Source organism: Scyliorhinus canicula, chromosome 14 (assembly GCF_902713615.1).
Source record: "Scyliorhinus canicula chromosome 14, sScyCan1.1, whole genome shotgun sequence".
Taxonomy (NCBI): Eukaryota; Metazoa; Chordata; class Chondrichthyes; order Carcharhiniformes; family Scyliorhinidae; genus Scyliorhinus; species Scyliorhinus canicula.
This window is the reverse complement of record NC_052159.1, coordinates 42720672-42740027: the sequence shown is the minus strand read 5'-3', so window position 1 is coordinate 42740027 and position 19356 is coordinate 42720672. Positions and strand designations below refer to the sequence as shown.

General features: G+C 45.3%; 1 protein-coding gene across 4 annotated transcripts in view; it reads left to right on the top strand.

Moving 5' to 3' along the window:
- LOC119977793 (protein furry homolog) overlaps positions 1-19356 on the top strand; it is a 483675-nt gene that overhangs the window by 131617 nt on the left and 332702 nt on the right. For all 4 annotated transcript variants that reach the window (XM_038819004.1, XM_038819002.1, XM_038819003.1 and 1 more), the window contains exons 5-11: positions 44-134; positions 1817-1896; positions 1982-2062; positions 8385-8553; positions 9492-9584; positions 9667-9765; positions 17438-17539. In XM_038819004.1, the coding sequence (XP_038674932.1) occupies positions 44-134; positions 1817-1896; positions 1982-2062; positions 8385-8553; positions 9492-9584; positions 9667-9765; positions 17438-17539 (715 nt within the window). The remainder of the gene's footprint in view (positions 1-43; positions 135-1816; positions 1897-1981; positions 2063-8384; positions 8554-9491; positions 9585-9666; positions 9766-17437; positions 17540-19356) is intronic.

The window sequence follows — 19356 nt, the reverse complement described above, 5'->3', positions numbered from 1 at the left end:
ATTTGAAATAATTACATTTAGGTTTTAACTTTTATTCTTTCAGTGATGAACAGCAAAGGGATTATCTTCTTGAGAGAAGGGATCTCGCCATTGATTTTATTTTTTCTCTGGTATTAATTGAAGTTTTGAAACCGGTAAGTCACAAATTTCGATCTTGAATCTTGCTGAAAAAAAAGACATGGGGCGGGATACTCCCATCCCGCGACAGAGTGTCCACGCCGTCGTAAACGCCATCGCGTTTTATGACTGCGTGAACGGGCAGCTGCCAGGAGTAATTCTGTCCCATACAGGAGGCTAGCACGGCGCTGGAGTGGTTAATGCCGCTCCAGCTGCCGATCCAGGGGTGGGATCTGCGCATGCGCAGTTGCATTGCCGCCAACAAGCACATGCGCAGTAGCGCTGGCGCAATGCGCGCATGCACGGTGTCCTCCAACACACCGGCCCGACGCAACATGGCGCAGGAGTACAGGGGCCAGCACGTGGGAAAAGAGGCCGGGGGACAGAGAGGCCGACCCGCCAATCGGTGGGCCCCAATCACAGGCTAGGCCGCATTGGAGGCCCCCCCCACAGGCCGCCATCCGAACCTTGCACGCAGAGTTCCTGCCGGCTGCGAGCAGGTGTTGATGATATCGGCAGGTCTCAGCGTTTTAACTATGGCCGCTCGGCCCGGGATCGGGCCAGCTGTGTAGAGTGGCCCGCGACCGGTGCCGCGCCAATCCCGCCGGTGCCAATGGCGGAGATTCTCCGCTCTACGGAGAATCACGTGCTGGCGTCGGGGGGGGGGGGGGGGGGGGGTGTGGCCCGGTCGCACGGATTCTCCACCTATGATGCTGAATTTGTCTTGCACTTATCAGGACAAAAACAAGAATGCCAAATTTCAAATGATCACAACAATTTTTACTACAGAGGAAAGGGTGCTGATTGATTGGTTCAGGTGTTATCATTGAAAAAGAAATGGGGAATTATAGACTTCCCAATTTCCCGGGTAATTCAAAAAAGCCACAAAGCTTGAACATATTCCTTTGTTTGCCGCGAATGGGTCTCTGCATGAATGTATGTTGCTTCTCGCAAGGAAAGCAAGTGAGCCTCGTTGATGACTGGTTATCTCAAAATGCGTCTTAGTGTAGCTATTAGTGCCTTCAGGATTGTTCAACAAATACCACTTTCTCCGTGGCAACGCCTTGGCCAATCAGAATGTACATCCCATCCTATCAGTACCCATTTCTCCTGCAATTTAAATTGTTGTAATGATTTAAAATTTGAAATTCTTTCATTTGTCCTGATACATGCAAGCCAAAAAGCTTTGACAACATTTCTTTCTTTTCTGTAGAGTCCCTAAGGTGCAGAAGGAGGCCTTTCGACCCACCTAGTCTCACTGACCATCTTGAAGAGCATGCTACCTGTGAATACTTTGAGCAGCCATGGAGAAACATGAACCTTACTCCTGGCGCCACAAAAATGTTAACGAGAAAATCTAGATCTCGGCCTTTTCTGAGCAAACCTATAAGGACCAATGTACAGGTTCTTCGTGCAACTGAGCCCAATATGCATGCTCCATCCATTTATGAAGAACATTTCAATTGGGATCCCGCAACCTGCTGAGAATCCTGATTTGTATCGTTAAACAGCTTCCCACTTATTATGGATGGGAGTGTTGTGCATTTAAAGGCCTAGCTGAAAATTAAATCAGGGTTCAGATATCCAGGGTGACCACCCAATTTTCCTCTGCCAGTCATTAATGGTTGACCGACAATTGTAAGCCATCCACAATGTCCTCTATTTAATTAGATTAAAACTTTATTTTATTCCTTTTCAGATTTCTCTTCATCCTGTACCAGACAATTTGGTCCATGAAGTTATTAACTTGGCATTCAAGCACTTTAAATATAAAGAAGGGTAAAACACATATACTCATTTAAAACTTTATTCCCTAACTTCCTATATAATTTTATTGCTAATATTATACCCTGTTTTTGATTAGTTACCTAGGTCCCAACACTGGAAATATGCACATTATAGATGATTTATATGCAGAAGTAATAGGTGTTTTGGCACAATCAAAGTGAGTATTGAGCAACCTTTTACAGTACTTGATAAGTTTTGCATGTGCAATAATGAATAAAGATTGTTTATACTGGCCAGGATTTTATGCTCCTGTTTACAATTGGAACAAATGGGAATGGGAGTGCAAAACTTCCAGAGCGGTCCAAAACGCAATCTATGCTGGTGGGATTTCCTGTTGCAATTGTCACTGCAGCCAGGCACTGACATAATGGGAATCCTGAAATTTTCTTCCCCCCCAAGCATTCCCATTACATAATTCATTCACATCGACATAATTCATTCACATCGGCATGAATTACGACTGGTCTCCAATGGCTTGCACCTGACGAGCAGAATCCGCCAGAAAGTTCAGGTGAGCGCATCACTCGGGGGAGAGGGTATGCCTGGGCACTGCTCCCTGGCACTGCTTGGGCCATGGGGGCAAGGGTATAAGGGGATGCTGGACGGGGGGTGTGAGTGCGAGAGGGGTGCCGGTTACGCGAGTGGGGAGTGGTTTCAATGCAGAGGATTTTTATTTTTAATTTACCATATCGGGGCACCCTTTAACAAATGCTTGCAATATTTTGAGCCCGCCCCGCCAACGTTACCTAGTTGGACCCACCCCTTCACTTTTTTTACGGTTTTTGAGCCAAACAGCGGAGGAAGCAGCCTTTGGGTCCAGAGGCTTCCATACCGTTTTTCCCATCCACTGCGCCACTCTGCCGAATAATAGGACTATTCCGCCAACTAGGTTGTCAAGAATTTTATACTGTAATATCTGCAGTATCTTCACAAAATGAAAGACATTGATGAGGAATGTCAACAGAACTGTTACCAATCTTTCACCATGTATTTGCATTTTAGCTCCCCAGATGGAATCTTGGAGGAGCAGATGGCAACCCAGCATGGAATGTGCACCTGGCAGATTTTAACTGCCGAGCCTCATTGGAATTTTACCAACCAGTTGCTTACCTTTCAGGCAGAAAGTGTTAGCTAGTCAGTAAAATTGGGTGGCTGAGAGACTGCCTGCTGGAACTAGAAACTGTTGGAAACAACTTGCGTGCAAGGTCATCTCAGATTGAAACATAAACTCCGTTTCTCTCTATAGTTGCTGCCTGACCTGCAGAGTATTTCCAGCATTTTGTGCAATTATTTCAGATTTCCAGCATTTGCAGTATTTTGAAGGAAAATGGACCGTGTTTACATGATCTTAATAAATGCAATTGGAATTAAATCTATCTGAGCTAATGAGAGATTTACAATATTTTTTTGAAATGTCAATTTATTTTCAACTTTTCACAAAATGCCTCAAATAAACAAAATCAGAAAGATAACTATAGAAATCAATGTACAGCAGGTCCAGCGCAAAACAATAATCATTACATAATAGGAAAAAAATAAAACTGGATGAGTCAGTGATAAAATCCTCTACATCAGGGGTGGGCAAACTTTTCCGTGCAAGGGCCACATTCAGAAATTCACAATTTTAAAGGGCCGTATAGTATATTAAGTAAAATAATTAATATTTAAAATAGCCAAAATAAAAGGTTTTTGAAGAAAACAAAAGCAATTAATTTTTATAAATTAATATTTTAAAGTAGAAACTTTACATGAAACACATGTTGTGCTGAGCAATGATCACCCTACTCAAGTCAACGTATCCACCCTATACCAGTAACCCAACAGCACCCCCCCCCCCAACCTTAAAATTAAAAAAATAAAAATTTAAATAAAAACAATTTTTAAATTTTTTTTATGACTTAATCTTGGTGGGCCGCATAAAGACCTTTGACGGGCCGCATGCGGCCCGCGGGCCGTAGTTTGCCCACCCCTGCTCTACATGTTCCTTCCACATATAACTGACTTGTCTGTACCCAAGCAGGATATAGGCAACATTGTAGACCAACATCTCATCCATAGCTACAAAACAGAATGATAGACAAAGGAAACAACGAGGACCCCAGTGCTAAGGGGAATTCAACTTACACTTACAGTATAATTTAAACTCCTCCCCAGATCCAGATTGGGACAGGCAGCCTTCATACACCTTCTCCGATGGCCTGGGAGACCCCCAGGTGGCGTGATGCCTGGTCTATGTTTGTGTGGACCAGTACTTTTAAAGAAAAACTCAGAGTACCCAATTCATTTTTTCCAATTAAGGGGCAATTTAGTGTGGCCAATCCACCTACCCTGCACATCTTTGGGCTGAGGGGGCAAAACCGACGTAAACACAGGGAGAATGTGCAAACTCCACAAGGACAGTAACCCAGAGCCGGGATCGAACCTGGGACCTCGGCGCGTGAGACAGCTGTGCTAACCACTGTGCCACCATGCTGCCCTTTCTGTGTACCGGTGCTAATTGGCGGGCGTGCGACTGATCGCTGGGGAGCCAGTTAGATGATAGAGGCCATTAATGGGATGAAGATTGGCCTTAACTGGTGATTATGCGGCAGGATCTGGATCTTGCCAACGGGAGCGGGCTGGTTAAATTGGAACTCTCATGACGCCTGGCATGGTTCCCGATTTCAGACTCTCCTGCGATCTAACCGGCGCCCACAATGTTTCAGTAAGATCACCTCATTCTTCTAAAATCCAATGAATAGAGTCCCAACCTATTTAACCTTTACACACAAGACAATCCCTCCATACTAGGGATCATCCAGTGAACCTTCTCTGAACCACCTCCAATGAACTAATATCTATCCTTAAATAAGGGGACCAAAACAGCTCACCGCACTCCAGATGTGGTCTCACCAGTACCTTGTACAGTTGCAGCAAGACTTTCTCCTACTCTTATACTCCAACGCCCTTGATTTAAGGATCAACATTCCATTAGCCTCCCTAATGACCCGCTGTATCTGTATGTTAGCTTTCTGTGTTTCGTGCTTGAGTCCCATCAAGTCTCTTTGTATTGCAGCTTTATGCAGTTTTTCTCCATTTAAATAATACTCTGCTCTTTTGTTCTCCTTTAGAAAATGAACAACTTCATATTTTTCCACATTATACTCTAGTTGCCAACATTTTGCCCACTTAACCTATCAATTTCTCTGCAAACTATTTGTATCTGTCTCGCAACTTGCCTTTACACCTATTTTTGTGACGTCTGAAAATTTGGCTACAGTACACTTGCTTCCTTCTATATATTGTAAGCAGTTGAGGTCCCAGCACTGATTCCTGTGGAACCTCACTGATTATAGGTTGCCAACCTGAAAAAGAACCCCTTATCCTCACTCGCTGTTTCCTGCCCATTAGCCAATTCTCTATCCAAGCCAGTATACTACCTACAATACCATGGGCTCTTATCTTATGACTTACCCTTTTGTGAAGTATATTGTCAAATTCCTTCCGGAAGTCCAAATACAACACATTTGCTGTTTCCCCTCTATGCAGTCTGGTTGAGACTTCCTCGAAAAACTTTAATAACTTAGGCTAACACTATTTCCCTTTCATGAAGCCATGCTGACTCTGCTTCATTAGATTATGATATTCCAAATGTGCTGCTATTACTAAATAATTGATTCCAACATTTTTACAGCAATAGATGAAAACCTAAACGGCCTATAATTACCCACAGTAGTTAGAAACAGAGAACATCGTCCAGGATCTTCCAAGGATTCCAAAAATCAGAACATGAAACTCATTAGTTCCAACATGCCGGCTCGACTGAACCCAACCGGTCAACAACCCAGGTTCCAGCAGGGCCTGCTGTCTCAGGTGACCCCAACCTCTCTTGGCCGACAACAGGAATAGAACCACATAGAAGCAGAGGTTGGAAGACCAACCCAACCCCAGGCCTCGGAGACTGGAACAAATGCTCTTGATCGATTCTGAGCTGCCAAACCTTCAGATCAAGATTCCTGAAACATGGCAGTCGATTCTCATACTCTGCTGGGAACTTCTCCACCACCTCACTGGAGACACCAGGCACAGCCAGGTTCCCCATCGGTTCCTGTTAGTCCTCACCTGAACTCCCCAGGATGGACAACAGGTCCTGCAACAGAAACTCAACCATGCAGAGGCGAACTTCCACCAGAGACGGTGCTCTCTCTGCTTTAAGAACTTCCTCATGCATCGCCACCACCTCCACAAAGACACCTCACAGCCCTTAAGCTTGGGCTTTAATGTCCTGCATCATCCAGCCAAGATATCAGATCACCTTCAACGCAAGCAGCCATGATCCATCAGCGTACACCATATCATCAGGGTGGTAATTTCCCTTTTTCCGTACAAATTTATGCATGAGGAGAGTTTGCGGGATTCTGTCGGAATCCCAGTATCAGACTGCTATTTTTTTTAACTAAGTGGCCTGATACTGGCTCCCTCCCCCGCACTAAACAAACCCTCGACACCCCCCCCCCCCCCCACACACACACACACCACCACCATGGGTTAATGAATCACCCCCCCCACAGCACCTATGCATGAGGGTGACCCAACCCCATCCCACGACCCCGCCACCAAAAGCCCCCATCTAGACACCCCCATCAGCTCCTCCAATAGAGTTCCCCAATCAAAGATCCCCTCATAAGAGACTCGCCCATCAGAGATCCCCCCATCAGAGATGCCCCCATTAATGACCCCCCAACATTAATGAGACCCTCATTAGAGAGACTCCCCACATTAGAGAGACCGTGCATTGGAGAGACCCTCACAGAGAAACCCCCGCATTAGAGAGACCCCCGCCTTAAAGAAGCCCCCCCCCATTTGGGCGGCACTGCTGCCTCACAAGTGTCAGAGTTTGATTCCAAACTCGGGTAACTGTGTAGAGTTTTAACACTCTTGCTGTGCCTGTGTGGGATTCCCCAGGTGCTCCGGTTTCCTCCCACTGTCCAAAATGTGCAGGTTAAGAGGATTGGCTATGCTAAATTGTGCCTAGTGGAGTTACAGGAATAGGGTGGGGGATTGCTAGGGTAGGGTGCTCTTTCAGTGGGTCGGTGCAGACTCGATGGCCGAATGGCCTCCTGCACTGTAGGGATTCTATGATTAGAAAGACCTCCCCCATTAGAAAGATGCTCCCCATTAGAGAGAGCCCTAATAGAGAGACCCACCCAATAGAGACGTGCCCATTAGAGAGACCACATTAGAAGATCCGCCCCCCCACCAAATATGCTTCCCCGTCAGAGATGCCCCCCCATCAGAGATACCCCCCCCCCATTAGCGAGCCCACCATCAGACCCCAACAGAGACCCCCATCAAAGGCACTTGCCTGCTTGCCTGGAAGCTGAAGAGCAATCCAGGCAGGAGGGTGAAAAATTGCTGCATTTTCACTTACTCATTCCTAATATCTGGTGTCTCAGACAGAAATGTTTAAAACAGCAGCTCTTATAAGTGTCAGAGGCCTCCTCGAAAGCCAAGTACACTTCAAAGGGTTTCAAAACCTTTGACAGCCTCTGAAATACAAATCTTCCATCAATTTCACACAGTAATACATTACATTAGCCAGTGATTGACAATTTTATTACTCCAGTGCTTGGTGCATTGTTGTTCTGTCTTTCCTTTCCTCCTTTATTGCATTTCCATTGTCCTACTATGATGCTAACCACAATGATTATAAACACTTGGTATGATTGCCAGCTTCTCAAAACATCAAAAACCGCTAAGTGATTTGACTTCCTCGTTTTCCCCGCTGATTTGTGTTTGTGGAGGGATGGGGGGGAACTTCTGATGAACTTAGGAGGCACCTCCATTATGCACTGGCCCCTTGACTCAGCGTGGGATCCACCATGTCAGGGTCACGCTTGAAAATACCTGCACCAATCCACATCAGTGTGAATCCCAGCTGAGAGGGCTGAAGCATCATGTGGCTGGACAATCTGGCTTCCAGACCATTAATCAGATGCAAATGGGTGAAAATGGCACATTTGCATTGTGTCGCCCGGGCGGGCCATGTAGCTCGCTACTGCCTCCTGTGGGGGACCGGAGCATCAGAACAAAATCATTGCCCAGTGCCGATCCTGTTTTTCGGCCGTCACTCGATTTTTTTTTGCCGGATCAGGAAACTTGCTACCGGCAGCGGGCAACTGAGAACCCACTCCATCATCTCAATTCAAAAAAGCTGAAACGTTAACCAACAAATCTCAGATCATGGTAAACGGCATTTAAACCGAAAAAAGGACATAAAAGATGTGTACAAGGATAAAAATAAAGATTGAAATATAAGCAGAGCCAGCGCTCACGAAAGCACTCCCACACTCAATTTACAAAATATTACAACGTATACATGTTTAAAAATTAGTAACGGAGAGCAATTAATGAAAATAATCATGTATTTCACTTATAGGTTTCCAGCGGATTAGTAACGGAGAGCAATTAATGAAAAGAATCATGTATTTCACTTATAGGTTTCCAGCTGTGAAAAAGAAATTTATGTCAGAACTAAAAGAACTACGTCAGAAAGAACAGAACCCATATGTGATTCAAAGCAGTATTAGCCTCATCATGGGCATGAAGTTCTTTCGAATTAAGATGTATCCTGTGGAGGACTTTGAAGCCTCTTTCCAATTTATGCAGGTAAATGAGATTAAAGAATAACGATTGACTCCTGAAGTTTGTTTAATTGTATTACTTGTACTATAATATTTTAGCATAAAAGAACAATGGCGTTAAGGGCTTGACTTTAACTGTTAGTAGGTTTATGGTGTGTAGCTGTAAGAGTGATTTGGATTTCCTGTGGCAGAATATGGCCATACTGATTTTAACCAGCTACTTGCCTATTTTCCACTCGGAACTTAGGCTGCCCAGGTGGCATTTGTACAGCAGTTCGAGGACTATCTGGTGGTGCGAAAGTAGTGGTGGTGCATGACTGGAAACCAAGTCAGGGAGACCGGACTTTCCTTGTGTGGTTTGGAGAAGCATTTCTATTCATCCTGGCTGCATGAAAGAACTTGAGAAATTACGTTGAATGGCCTCTTCCTCTTGCAGCCTTCTAACAAGCTTTCACCGTTTGAGAAATCTGCAGCAGCTTTCCTACTGAGGGCAGAATTCAAACTGCAGTCCGAGATTAATAACACCACCAGACCATGAGCTGCATATTTCAAGAAGGATCCTGCTGACAGTGGAATAGAAAAATAAACCTGGCAGTGTCTAGAACTAGTTGATAATTCACTGTACCCATTTCACACTACTGCAAAATACTTCATTTCACCCCCACTAATGTGTAATTTAAAATAATTTCTAGAAAACCACTATTTGAAATACACTACGAGCACATATTGAATAAAGTTCCAGAAAGTCCCAAAAGATAGCTGTCAATTAATATGACCTGCAAAGGTTTAAGTGTATAGTAATTATAAATAAGCAATCTGAATAATTTATTTATGATAGTCCTGATTATGTTTATAAAATTGTTCGATTTTTATCAAAATGTTAAATTATTAACAATAAAACCATCGATGCAATTTTCCATTAGAACTAACACTCCTGCCTTTTTTTTTGGTTTGCTTCCTTAGGAATGTGCGCAGTATTTTTTGGAAGTTAAGGACAAAGATGTCAGGCATGCACTTGCTGGCCTTTTTGTGGAAATTTTATTTCCAGTGGCTGCAGTGAGTATAGACAATTATATTAAATATGAATTTGCGTTGAATAAATTGCACAGCATAGACATATTTTCATTTTATTTTTAAGGCCGTTAAAAATGAAGTAAATGTTCCATGTCTTCGAAATTTTGTGGAGAGTCTTTATGACACAACACTCGAATTGTCAGCACGCAAAAAACATTCATTGGTGAGTAAACCCTTCCATTCACTAATGTTGAATGTTATAATATTCTTCCTCAAGGAAACTGGAGATAGGTTGTTTGCAATAGTCAATATATTAACCTCATCATAGTCACCTGGTATATGTGGATATAAAAATTAAGTATTTAAAATATATCATAAAATATAAAAGTGACACTGAGGTGTTTGTTATTTTTAGGCATGTGTATAAAATGAATGTACGGTGGAGAAAGGTTCGATCCCAGCCCTGGGTCACGATCCGTGTGGAGTTTGCACATTCTCCCCGTGTCTACGTGGGTCTCACCCTCACAACCCAAAGATGAGCAGGTTAGGTGGATTGGTCACGCTAAATTGCCTCTTAATTGGAAAAAAAATTGGGTACTGTAAATTTTAAAAAATAAAAATAAAATGAAGTACTTAGGAATTTGGCATGCTGTGTTTATTTGATAATATTGCATTGTGTAATTTTCAGGCTTATGTTCAAATGTACTTATAAATAAATAATGCTTAATTAGTCAGCCTTAATTGTGCAGATCTTCCAATGTTGCCTTTCAAGAAAACATACTTTTATTCAGGTTCTGCATGTGAACATCTTTTAACCTTAGGTGAAAATTTAAAAAGTTGTGTTAAAAAATGATTTTGCAAAACCATAACATTATTTCTTTTGCAACATTCAATATAAAAGTGATAAACCATTCATCTAACTATATTAAGATAATATTTCAAAACAAACTATCCATTATTATGAGCTTTGACTGTTAGCAAAGACTTTTATGGAAACTGGATGTACAGAAAGTACTGATGTCCAGCAGTCGCAAAGCCAGGGGGAACCCCCGGTGACCATTTTCGGAAGCCCCCATGGAATTCAACGGCAATCAGACACCTTGGGTACGTTGGAATCGCTATGCTGTGCATGAAAATTAGCTCGCCGTGTGCAGCATGGCCGTTAGAAGCTGGGAGACCACGGCTCGCAATGCTTTGTGAGATCGCGTTAGATTTTGCGAGATGTTGCGATGTATACCCCGCCCTTTGTGGGCAAATCTGCATATTAAACTGGACAGCCAGACTTACTTTAATGTGCAGAGGGATCAACCTCCCTCGCCTTGGCGAGCTCAGGCAGGTGCTGTTCAGCATTGGTCTCCAGAAATGGAGACAGGATGGAATGGCACTCGTGGTGGTCGCCCAGTGGCAGAGTGATACATGAGCACTACTGGTACCACCTGTGCACCCTGGCATTGTCAGCCTGGCACCCTGCCAGTGGAACCATGACAGTGCCACCTGGATGTCAGGCACTGCCCATGTGGCACTGTCAGTTGGCAGATGTGCTGCCATTTTTTGTGTACTGGTGATGGAGCTGGGGTGCCTTGATGGGGGTTGTGGGGACCCACCCATAGTGCTTTGGGGGTGGGGGAAGGTCAGGGGTCATATTGGGGGCTACATTGAGATGTTCCAGTGAACAGAACTCCTCAGTATAGAAAATGGGACTATGTTTGGCCTCAGCCGTGCATTCCCTGTTGAGACCCCTTATCTAACGGCACAATCCTGCCTCCCAGGAGACCACCTAGGAGGAGAATTCCAAGGATGCAACCATTATAGTCGCGGCACAGCTGTCATCCTCACTGTCTACCATCACAGATACACACATCTCAGTTGGACATGTTAGTGGGCAGGCTTCGTGGGCACAATCTGGTGAGCACCACACTGCTTCTGATGCACATCAGGTGGAGGCAGGAACCCCCAGGTGAGAAAGGAAGGCTGCTGGTTCCCAGGACCCAGCTGAGTCCCAGCCTGATGCTGAGCCTGTGGTATAGAGGTACTAATGGAGACGATAGCATGAAACCGGGACATTCGGAAGAAGATGTCAGCGTCACTCCAGCAGATCCATAGCCGCTTTGAGGAGTCCCAGAGGCTACGGACGCAGGAGATGTCACCAGCAATGCATAGCACCGAGGCCAACTCTGCCAGGGTGGCGGCCGCAGTGGAATGCCTGGTGCACGACTTTGGCATCAGTAGTGAAGGTGTCCAAGGTGTCACGCAATTGGTGACGGCCATATCTGAGGGTCTCAGCAGAATGTCCGACTCGCTGGGGGATGCCACCCAGTACCAGGCTTGATGAGGTTCTGCGGGACATGTCCCGCTCTCAGATGGACATAGCCAAGGCGCTGTTGAGCATGTCCCAGTCACAGGTGGGCATTGCCGTGGCGCTTCAGAGTATGACCCAGTCACTATCGGCGAGGGTGTCGACACAATGGCGCAGACCATGGGGAGCTACCAGGCTGACAGTGCCAGACGACGCAGGGAAGCCGAGGCTCTGACTAGCTGCCCGTGCGTCCCAAAGTGAATCCCAGGGTCCTATGGGCACTGACTGGGAGGAGGGGTCGCTGGGTGCCAACCCGGACCCATCCCATGAAGTGACGATGGTGGCCACCAGCTCCCCTGAATTCCACCCATGAGGCCACATCTCGAAGTCAGCGCATGGGACAGGGTGGCACGGCTGTGCATGTGCCAGCAACAAGTGCACCGGGGCCCTCTTTCTTCAGAGGATGCCCACAAGGAGCATCAAAGGGCAAGGTAAGCAGCTGGCATCCTCCACGGTAGAGCTGGAAGGCTGGGCATGTTGAGGATCACGGAGGGCACCGGGGGAGGGGGGGGGGGGGGGAAGGTGGTGGGGGGAGTAGGTAGGGGGTGGGGGGATTGGGGTTGATGAGCAGCACCATCAGGAGAGTGGGGACTTGTATTGCACAATAAACACCTTTGTGCACAACCACTGTCATTGTGACACCTGTCACTTCCGCAGTGCGGGCTGACCTCTGATCCCTTGGCCCATGTTTCCAGGCAGCCCCCCTCCCCATGGCATCCACCCCACCCTCCGTCCGTAGACATGTCCATGTAACTGTATCCCATCCCCTGGGTGTTTGGATGTTGGCTGCGGCGGGTGTGGTGCTGTCTCCAGCAGTGTTCAGGCACAGTGTCCAGGCATCAAGGTGTGATTCAGATGCTAGGCAATGATTCCCACATGCCACATGGCATGCCTACTCACGGGAATCTATTTGGGATGTGTGAAGTGCTCACTGAACCACGATTGCCAATTCCCTATTCGCAATAGCCTTCAGCCGCATGGTCAGAGGCCTCGGCAGTTAGCGGGGGCTTATAGGCGGTCATTGGGGCAGACCCGGGCAGGGACAAGGGTTGCCCCCAGAATGGGTAAACGCGATCCAGGCGTTGGCATGGTGATGCCATGACCGGTTGCCACCTCCCCATCGCCTTTTCCCCACCCTCCTATGGTGGCCCACCCCTTCGGAGGATCCCTCAGCCGAGGTTCCTCCACCCCCCGACCGAGCACTGAGGTGGTAGGTCCAGCACCCCCATGCTCCTTGCTTGTGAGCAGAGATGGCTGCTCACCTCCTTGGCTCCCCACAGAAACCCTTTGCCAGGTGCACATTTTTCAAAAGGAGTACTAATCGGCGCCAACGTGGCCACTTGCTGGGGAGGCCACTGAATGACTGGAGACTGTTGGATATGGGGTGGCTCTCATTAATTGTATGGAAATTGGGCTTAAATGGTGATAATTGTTTTCTTGCCACGCTATGGCGAGATCCCGATTTTGCCATTGGGAACGGGCCATTGCATCGCAAACTGTTTGGCACCTGGCGTGTTTCTCGTTTTTGTTTTGGCCTCTCCCTCTATTCACAAGCCTCGTTTCGCTTGAGCGAGAGCATAACGAGGCCGGAGAATCGCGCCCTCCATACAGAAGCAGGCCATTCAGCACAACTAGTCCAAGCTAGTGCTTCTGCTCCACTCGAGCCTCCTCCCTTTCCTCATCTGTATGTCTTTATTATCCTCCTCAAATGCTTGTCTAGCTTCCCCTTAAGGGTATCCATACTATTTGGTTCAGCCACTCCTGTGGTGTCAAAGTCCATATTCTCACCATTTTTGGGTAATGCAATTTCCTCTGAATTTACATTGGATTTCATGGTGAATATCATATTCATGGCCTCTAATTATGTTCTTCCCCACAAATTCAAACATTGCACAGAATTTTCCAGTCCTTCCAACTGGTGGAATCTTTTGGTCCCACCTGAGGCGACCCCGCACGACACGTTCCCTGGCGGTGGGGCGGGCAAGCCGTGCAAAACGGCATGGACATCAATGGGGCCAGAAGATACTGCCGGCGGCCGATGATGATCCACCTCCGCCACAAGTAAACATACCATGGGGTCCAGAAATTACTGCCCATTGGCTGCAATTTTGCGCCCGCGGCAATCATCAATGTGGGTGCAAAACATTGCGAGTGTCTGAAAATGAGATAACTCTTCCCCATCCTTTGCTTGTGATGTAATGAAGGCTCCATCCAGTAAAGGGAACGTCAGTTCAATAAATTAACATCTGTTTAAAGGGCTTCTCTGTCGTATTGTCCTGCCACATTAGTAATGCCCGCCTCGCTGGCGTGACGTCAGGTCGGCAAGGTTTAAAACAGGTTTTGCAAAATGTGAAGCAGACAAAGGGAACCCACCGTGGGTGCAGAGTTACGCATACCCCTGGGGGAGAGGGAGATGCCCAGTCAGGGAATAGTGTCAGGGTGCCAGGGTGCAGTGTCATGGGGGCCCTCTGGTATCTCCATGGGGGCATGGTTCCCTTGTGCATATAGTGGGGAAGGAGCTCCCTTTGTGCGTATGGGGATGGTTCTCCGTTCCCATTGGGATGGGGAAAGGGGGGAGAGGCGAATTCTCACACAGTTCTGGGATTATCTTTGTAAGTCTTCTCTGGACTCTCTCTAGTGTTGCTACATTCCTTCAATAACATACCAGCACTGCATGTAATATTTTTAAATGTTGTCAAAGCAAGATTCAATTCGAGTTTTGCATATTTTCCAAATAAAAACTAGGCCTGAATTTCTCATTGGGTTTTTAGACAGGGTGTGCATGAAATTGAAGGAACGGGATTCCCTCTGGGTTCCCGCCCACCCCAACCTCGCCACGATTTTACATGAGGGTGGGCAAGGCCTCGGGCAGACCACCCTCCCTTGCCCCAATTGAGGCCTTTAAGTAGCCAATTAAGGGAAACTTCCCATCAGCCTCAATCTTTAGGCTGGTGGGAGGTATTACCTTGTGTGAAATGAAGAAAAGAACTCACCATTATTCTTAGAATTCCCCCAATACCAAAAAGGATCAAAAATACATTCTAAATAGTGAACAGGGATTCTCACTCCCTGACTCCTATGCAGTCTTAGGTGGGTGCTATTCGGGTCAATCTATATTTTCAAGTTATCCCCCGGTATAACCCATATCTTCATAGAAGAATTTTATCTACTTACCACTTAGTAGAATCGATCCTGGGTCCCGCGTTGCTAAGTAAGTACAGTAGACTTTGTAATAACCACTGTTTCAGGTTAAAACTTTAAAGTTATTTTGTTATTATATTTTTTTCTTTTAAAAGATTAAATCACTGTCTTTACAGGAAAGTATAAAGATCTTCCTTTTGGATTCTCCTGGTTGGTTGAAAAGACCTTCAGGTCTACCTTGACAATCTCTCTTCTTTAACGTTTGGTCTTCCTCAGATGGATTCGCTGTTCCGCTCGGTTTCTGTGCTCTATCCTTCCCATGACCGAGAGCAGCTATGAGAGCTGACTCTCTTCTTTAGCTTTTGGTCTTCCTCAGATGGATTAGTTGTTCTGCTCGGTTGCTATGTTCTATTCTTCATATGACCGAGCTATGAGAGCTGACTCTGCTGGCTGTCCCCGTTTTAAGGGTTTATATTCTCCTTCTAGCAGTTATTAAGTTTATATGACATTATGGTAAAGTAACTTTATTTTACTCTTGATTGTTCAAGGTACCTGTTATCTGAATTATTTCTAACATGACTATGTATTCGTGCTGAGCATGACTTCAGCTCATCAGACTCTGATTAAATTGTTCCCCTTGTGATGTTCAAAAGTGCTTTGATGCAAGAGGGGTGTCACATCTGGTTCCTGTCACTTCTTAAAGTTGCTTTATTACCAAATAGTGCCCCCAGCTCAGAACTCTGACTCCGATTTGGGTCTAACGTGTGTTCCCGTGGACACGTTGTCTCCAGCTTTCCATATTCACCTGGTGTCAGCAGAATTTCACACCTAAACATTTGTCACCTAATTCAACTGAAGATCCTAGCAATTCTTTTTTAACTGCTTACGAAAATAATTAACTTCAAAGAAGGTGCAAAATATTGTTTTTTTTCCATGTAACTAAAAGTTCAATCTGCTGTGATTTAAAAGACATGTGTCAGTTTTACAGCTTGAACAAGCTGTTTTCTTAACACCTGTTTGATAAAGGCTATCTGCATTTCAAAACCTTCTTTTGCAGCTGCTGTTAACCCTTCATGGGATTTTCTCCTACATTCTCTCATGTGCCTTATCCAGTTATTGCCAGACTTCCATGTTTCAAATGACATATTTTCCCATTTTTACTTTTACAGAGGGAAGCCCAAAAATGAACTGGTTCAAGCCTCAGGTGGGAAGGTGAGGGGTGTAGCTCCATCAGAAGCCCCTGCTGACTTCAAGTTTAAGGTCTTGTGGCTGCTGGCCATCCCTCCCCACACCCCGACCTTTCCCCCGACACCCAGTCACAAATTTAACAGGCCTTCCCTACCCTCCCCACCCTGGGACCCTGTAAACATATCTTACTGTTCAGTCCCAGGACTTTGGCTCAGGCACCTCCCTAAACTTCTTCTTCTGGTCACTGCAGCTCTTGTCGCTGTCGGGAGTCGAGAGTTGCTGACCAATCAGATTGACTGGCAACTCTCTAAGGTGGGACTTCTTCCTCAGTGAGGGGCAGAAATCCCATTTGCAGCCAATTGACATTTATTCAAGCTTCAAATGATAGCAGGGCAGTCAAAGTTGGCATCTCAGATGGCAGAAAGGGAAACCTGAGTGCCTGGTTTGCTTTTTTAAATGACCCTGCTAATCTGTGAAACAACTATTAGCGATTGGTGTATTTGTACTCTGAGATCCCTTTGTTCCTCAATGCCACCTAGACTTGCACATTTCAAGTAATAAATGACTCTCCCCCCACCCCCCTCCATTCTTCAACCAAAATGTGCTACTTCACACTTAATCTGTGTTGATCAGCCAACTATTTGTTAATTCTGCAAGGTTCTTAATGTACTCCTGTTATTTGTTGCAGTCCTTCTCAGTATTGACTATACCTCCAATTTGGTGTCATCCACAAATGTAGAAATTGGGTTTTTGATACCGAAATCTAAATCGTTAATGTTGAATTTGTGCGTTTTTTTCATTTTCTTTGAATACTTAGATTTATTAGTTAGAAACATTTGAAGATGGGGATGCTGGGTTATTTGATTGATGGTAAAGGATTATTCAATTGTTAACAAAGAGTCTGTTTACTTTCCAATTATTGTGGAAAAGCTGAACAAATGGACGTGTCAGTGATCAATGGCACATGTGGAGGTGAGGTAGTTGGAGGCAGAAGCTGATTTGTTGAAATGTCCAATGTGTCCAGGCAACACTATCCTGTCCAATGTCGTTCCTTAATTAACTAAGATCAACAAATGGATGAACTAACAGGTCACTCATCTCATTGTGTTTTGTGGGATCTTCTGTGAAGCACCGGATAACTCTTGAGAATGTGAAAGATATTCTCTATCCATCTGCATATTTCTAATAGTTTCCTTTGTTTATTCCACAGGCTTTGTTCCCTTTGGTAACCTGCCTTCTCTGTGTCAGCCAGAAGCAATTCTTCCTCATTCGATGGCATATATTCCTGAACAATTGTCTATCCAATCTTAAAGTCAGTAAACCCTTTTTAATTAATTATTTACGGGTTTGTGAGTGACTCCCAGGATGTACTTGTTTTATAATTCGCATATAGCTTACATAAAACTCCATGCCTAGTTTTTTTACATTGCCCATTCAATCGGCCAGATCAACTAATTTTGATAGAAAATGTTAATAAACAACGCAGGAAAATGTAGTTGCTCTGTATCTTTACTTGACAAATATCAGCCAGCAATCAGTGCACAATTTTTTCAGTCTTCCTTTTTCACTAAAATTTGGAATTCTAGCATGAGAGACCACACTTCTATGTTTCTGTCCAGCAGTTGCAAGCAGCACTTTGACCTTCACAGTGATTATTGAGGGTGTTGACCCTCACGATAAAATGCAGCATACCTTCCCCAGCTCTCTATTCCTATTGTGGTTGAACAAGAACTTAAATAGGAGCAGGAGTAAATCTATTGGCCCCACATGTCTGTTCTGCCATTTATTAAGATCATGGTTGATGTAATCGTGACCCCAACTCCACTTTCCTGCCTGCCCCTCGAATCCTTTGTCGGTCAAAGGGGCAGAATTCTCTCAAAACATTTCTAAGTGTGGTCTCCGATGGGAAACGAGGTGCGATTCCCGCCAGATGTTTCCTCAGATCGCCTCTAAATCTCCTGGCCATTACTTTGAATTTATGCCCCTGGTTATTGACCTCTCTACTAAGGGGAAACATTTCTTCCTATTTACCTTATCTGTATCCTTCATAATTTTGCACACCTCAATCAGATGCGCCCTTAGACTTCTCTGCTCGTAGGAGAACAATTCCAGAAAAACTAGCCTCTCTTCATAGCTGAAATGCTAAAGTTCAGGCAACAATCTGGTGAATCTCCTCTGTACCCTTAATAGTACAATTACATCCTTCCTATAGTCTGCCGGCCAGAACTGCACACAGTGGCCGAACAAGTGTTTTATATAGCTTCATCATTACCTCCCTTTTCTTATATTCTTTGCCTCAGCTAATAAAGGCAAGTATTCCATCTGCTTTCTTAACCACCTTATCTATCTGTCCTACTGCCTTCAGGGACCTACAGATCATCATAGAATTTACAGTGCAGAAGGAGGCCATTTGGCTCATCGAGTCTGCACCGGCCCTTGGAAAGAGCACCCTACCTAAGCGCAAACCTCCAGCTCAGGGTAACCCAGTAACCCCACCCAACCTTTTTTTTGGACATTAAGGGGCAATTTAGCATGGCCAATCCACCTAACCTGCACATCTTTGGACTGTGAGAGGAAACTGGAGCACCCGGAGGAAACCCACGCAGACACAGGGAGAAACTGCGAACTCCACACAGACAGTGACCCAAGCCGGGAATCAAACTTGGGATCCTGGAGCTGTGAAGTAATTGTGCAAACCACTGTGCTACCTTGCCTCCCTACGGATATGAAGCCCAAGGACCTTCTGGTACTCCATACTTCCTAACGTCCTACCATTCATTGTCTATTCCCTTGCCCCGTTAGTCCTCCCAAAATGCATCACCTCTCACTTTTCTGGGTTAAATTCCATTTGCAACTATTCTGTCCATCTAACCAGCCCATCTTTAATGTCCTGTAATCTAAGGCTTTCTTCCTCGCTATTTATCACATCACCAATTTTTGTGTCATCTGCAAACTTACCGGTCATACCCCCCACATTCTAGATTATTAATGTACGTTACACACAGCAAGGGTCCCGGCCCCAATCCCTGCGTTACACCACTGGACACGGTCTTCCAGTCACAAAAACAACCTTTGAATCTCTGCTTCCTGCCAATAAGCCAGTTTTGGATTCAATTTGCCAAATTGCCC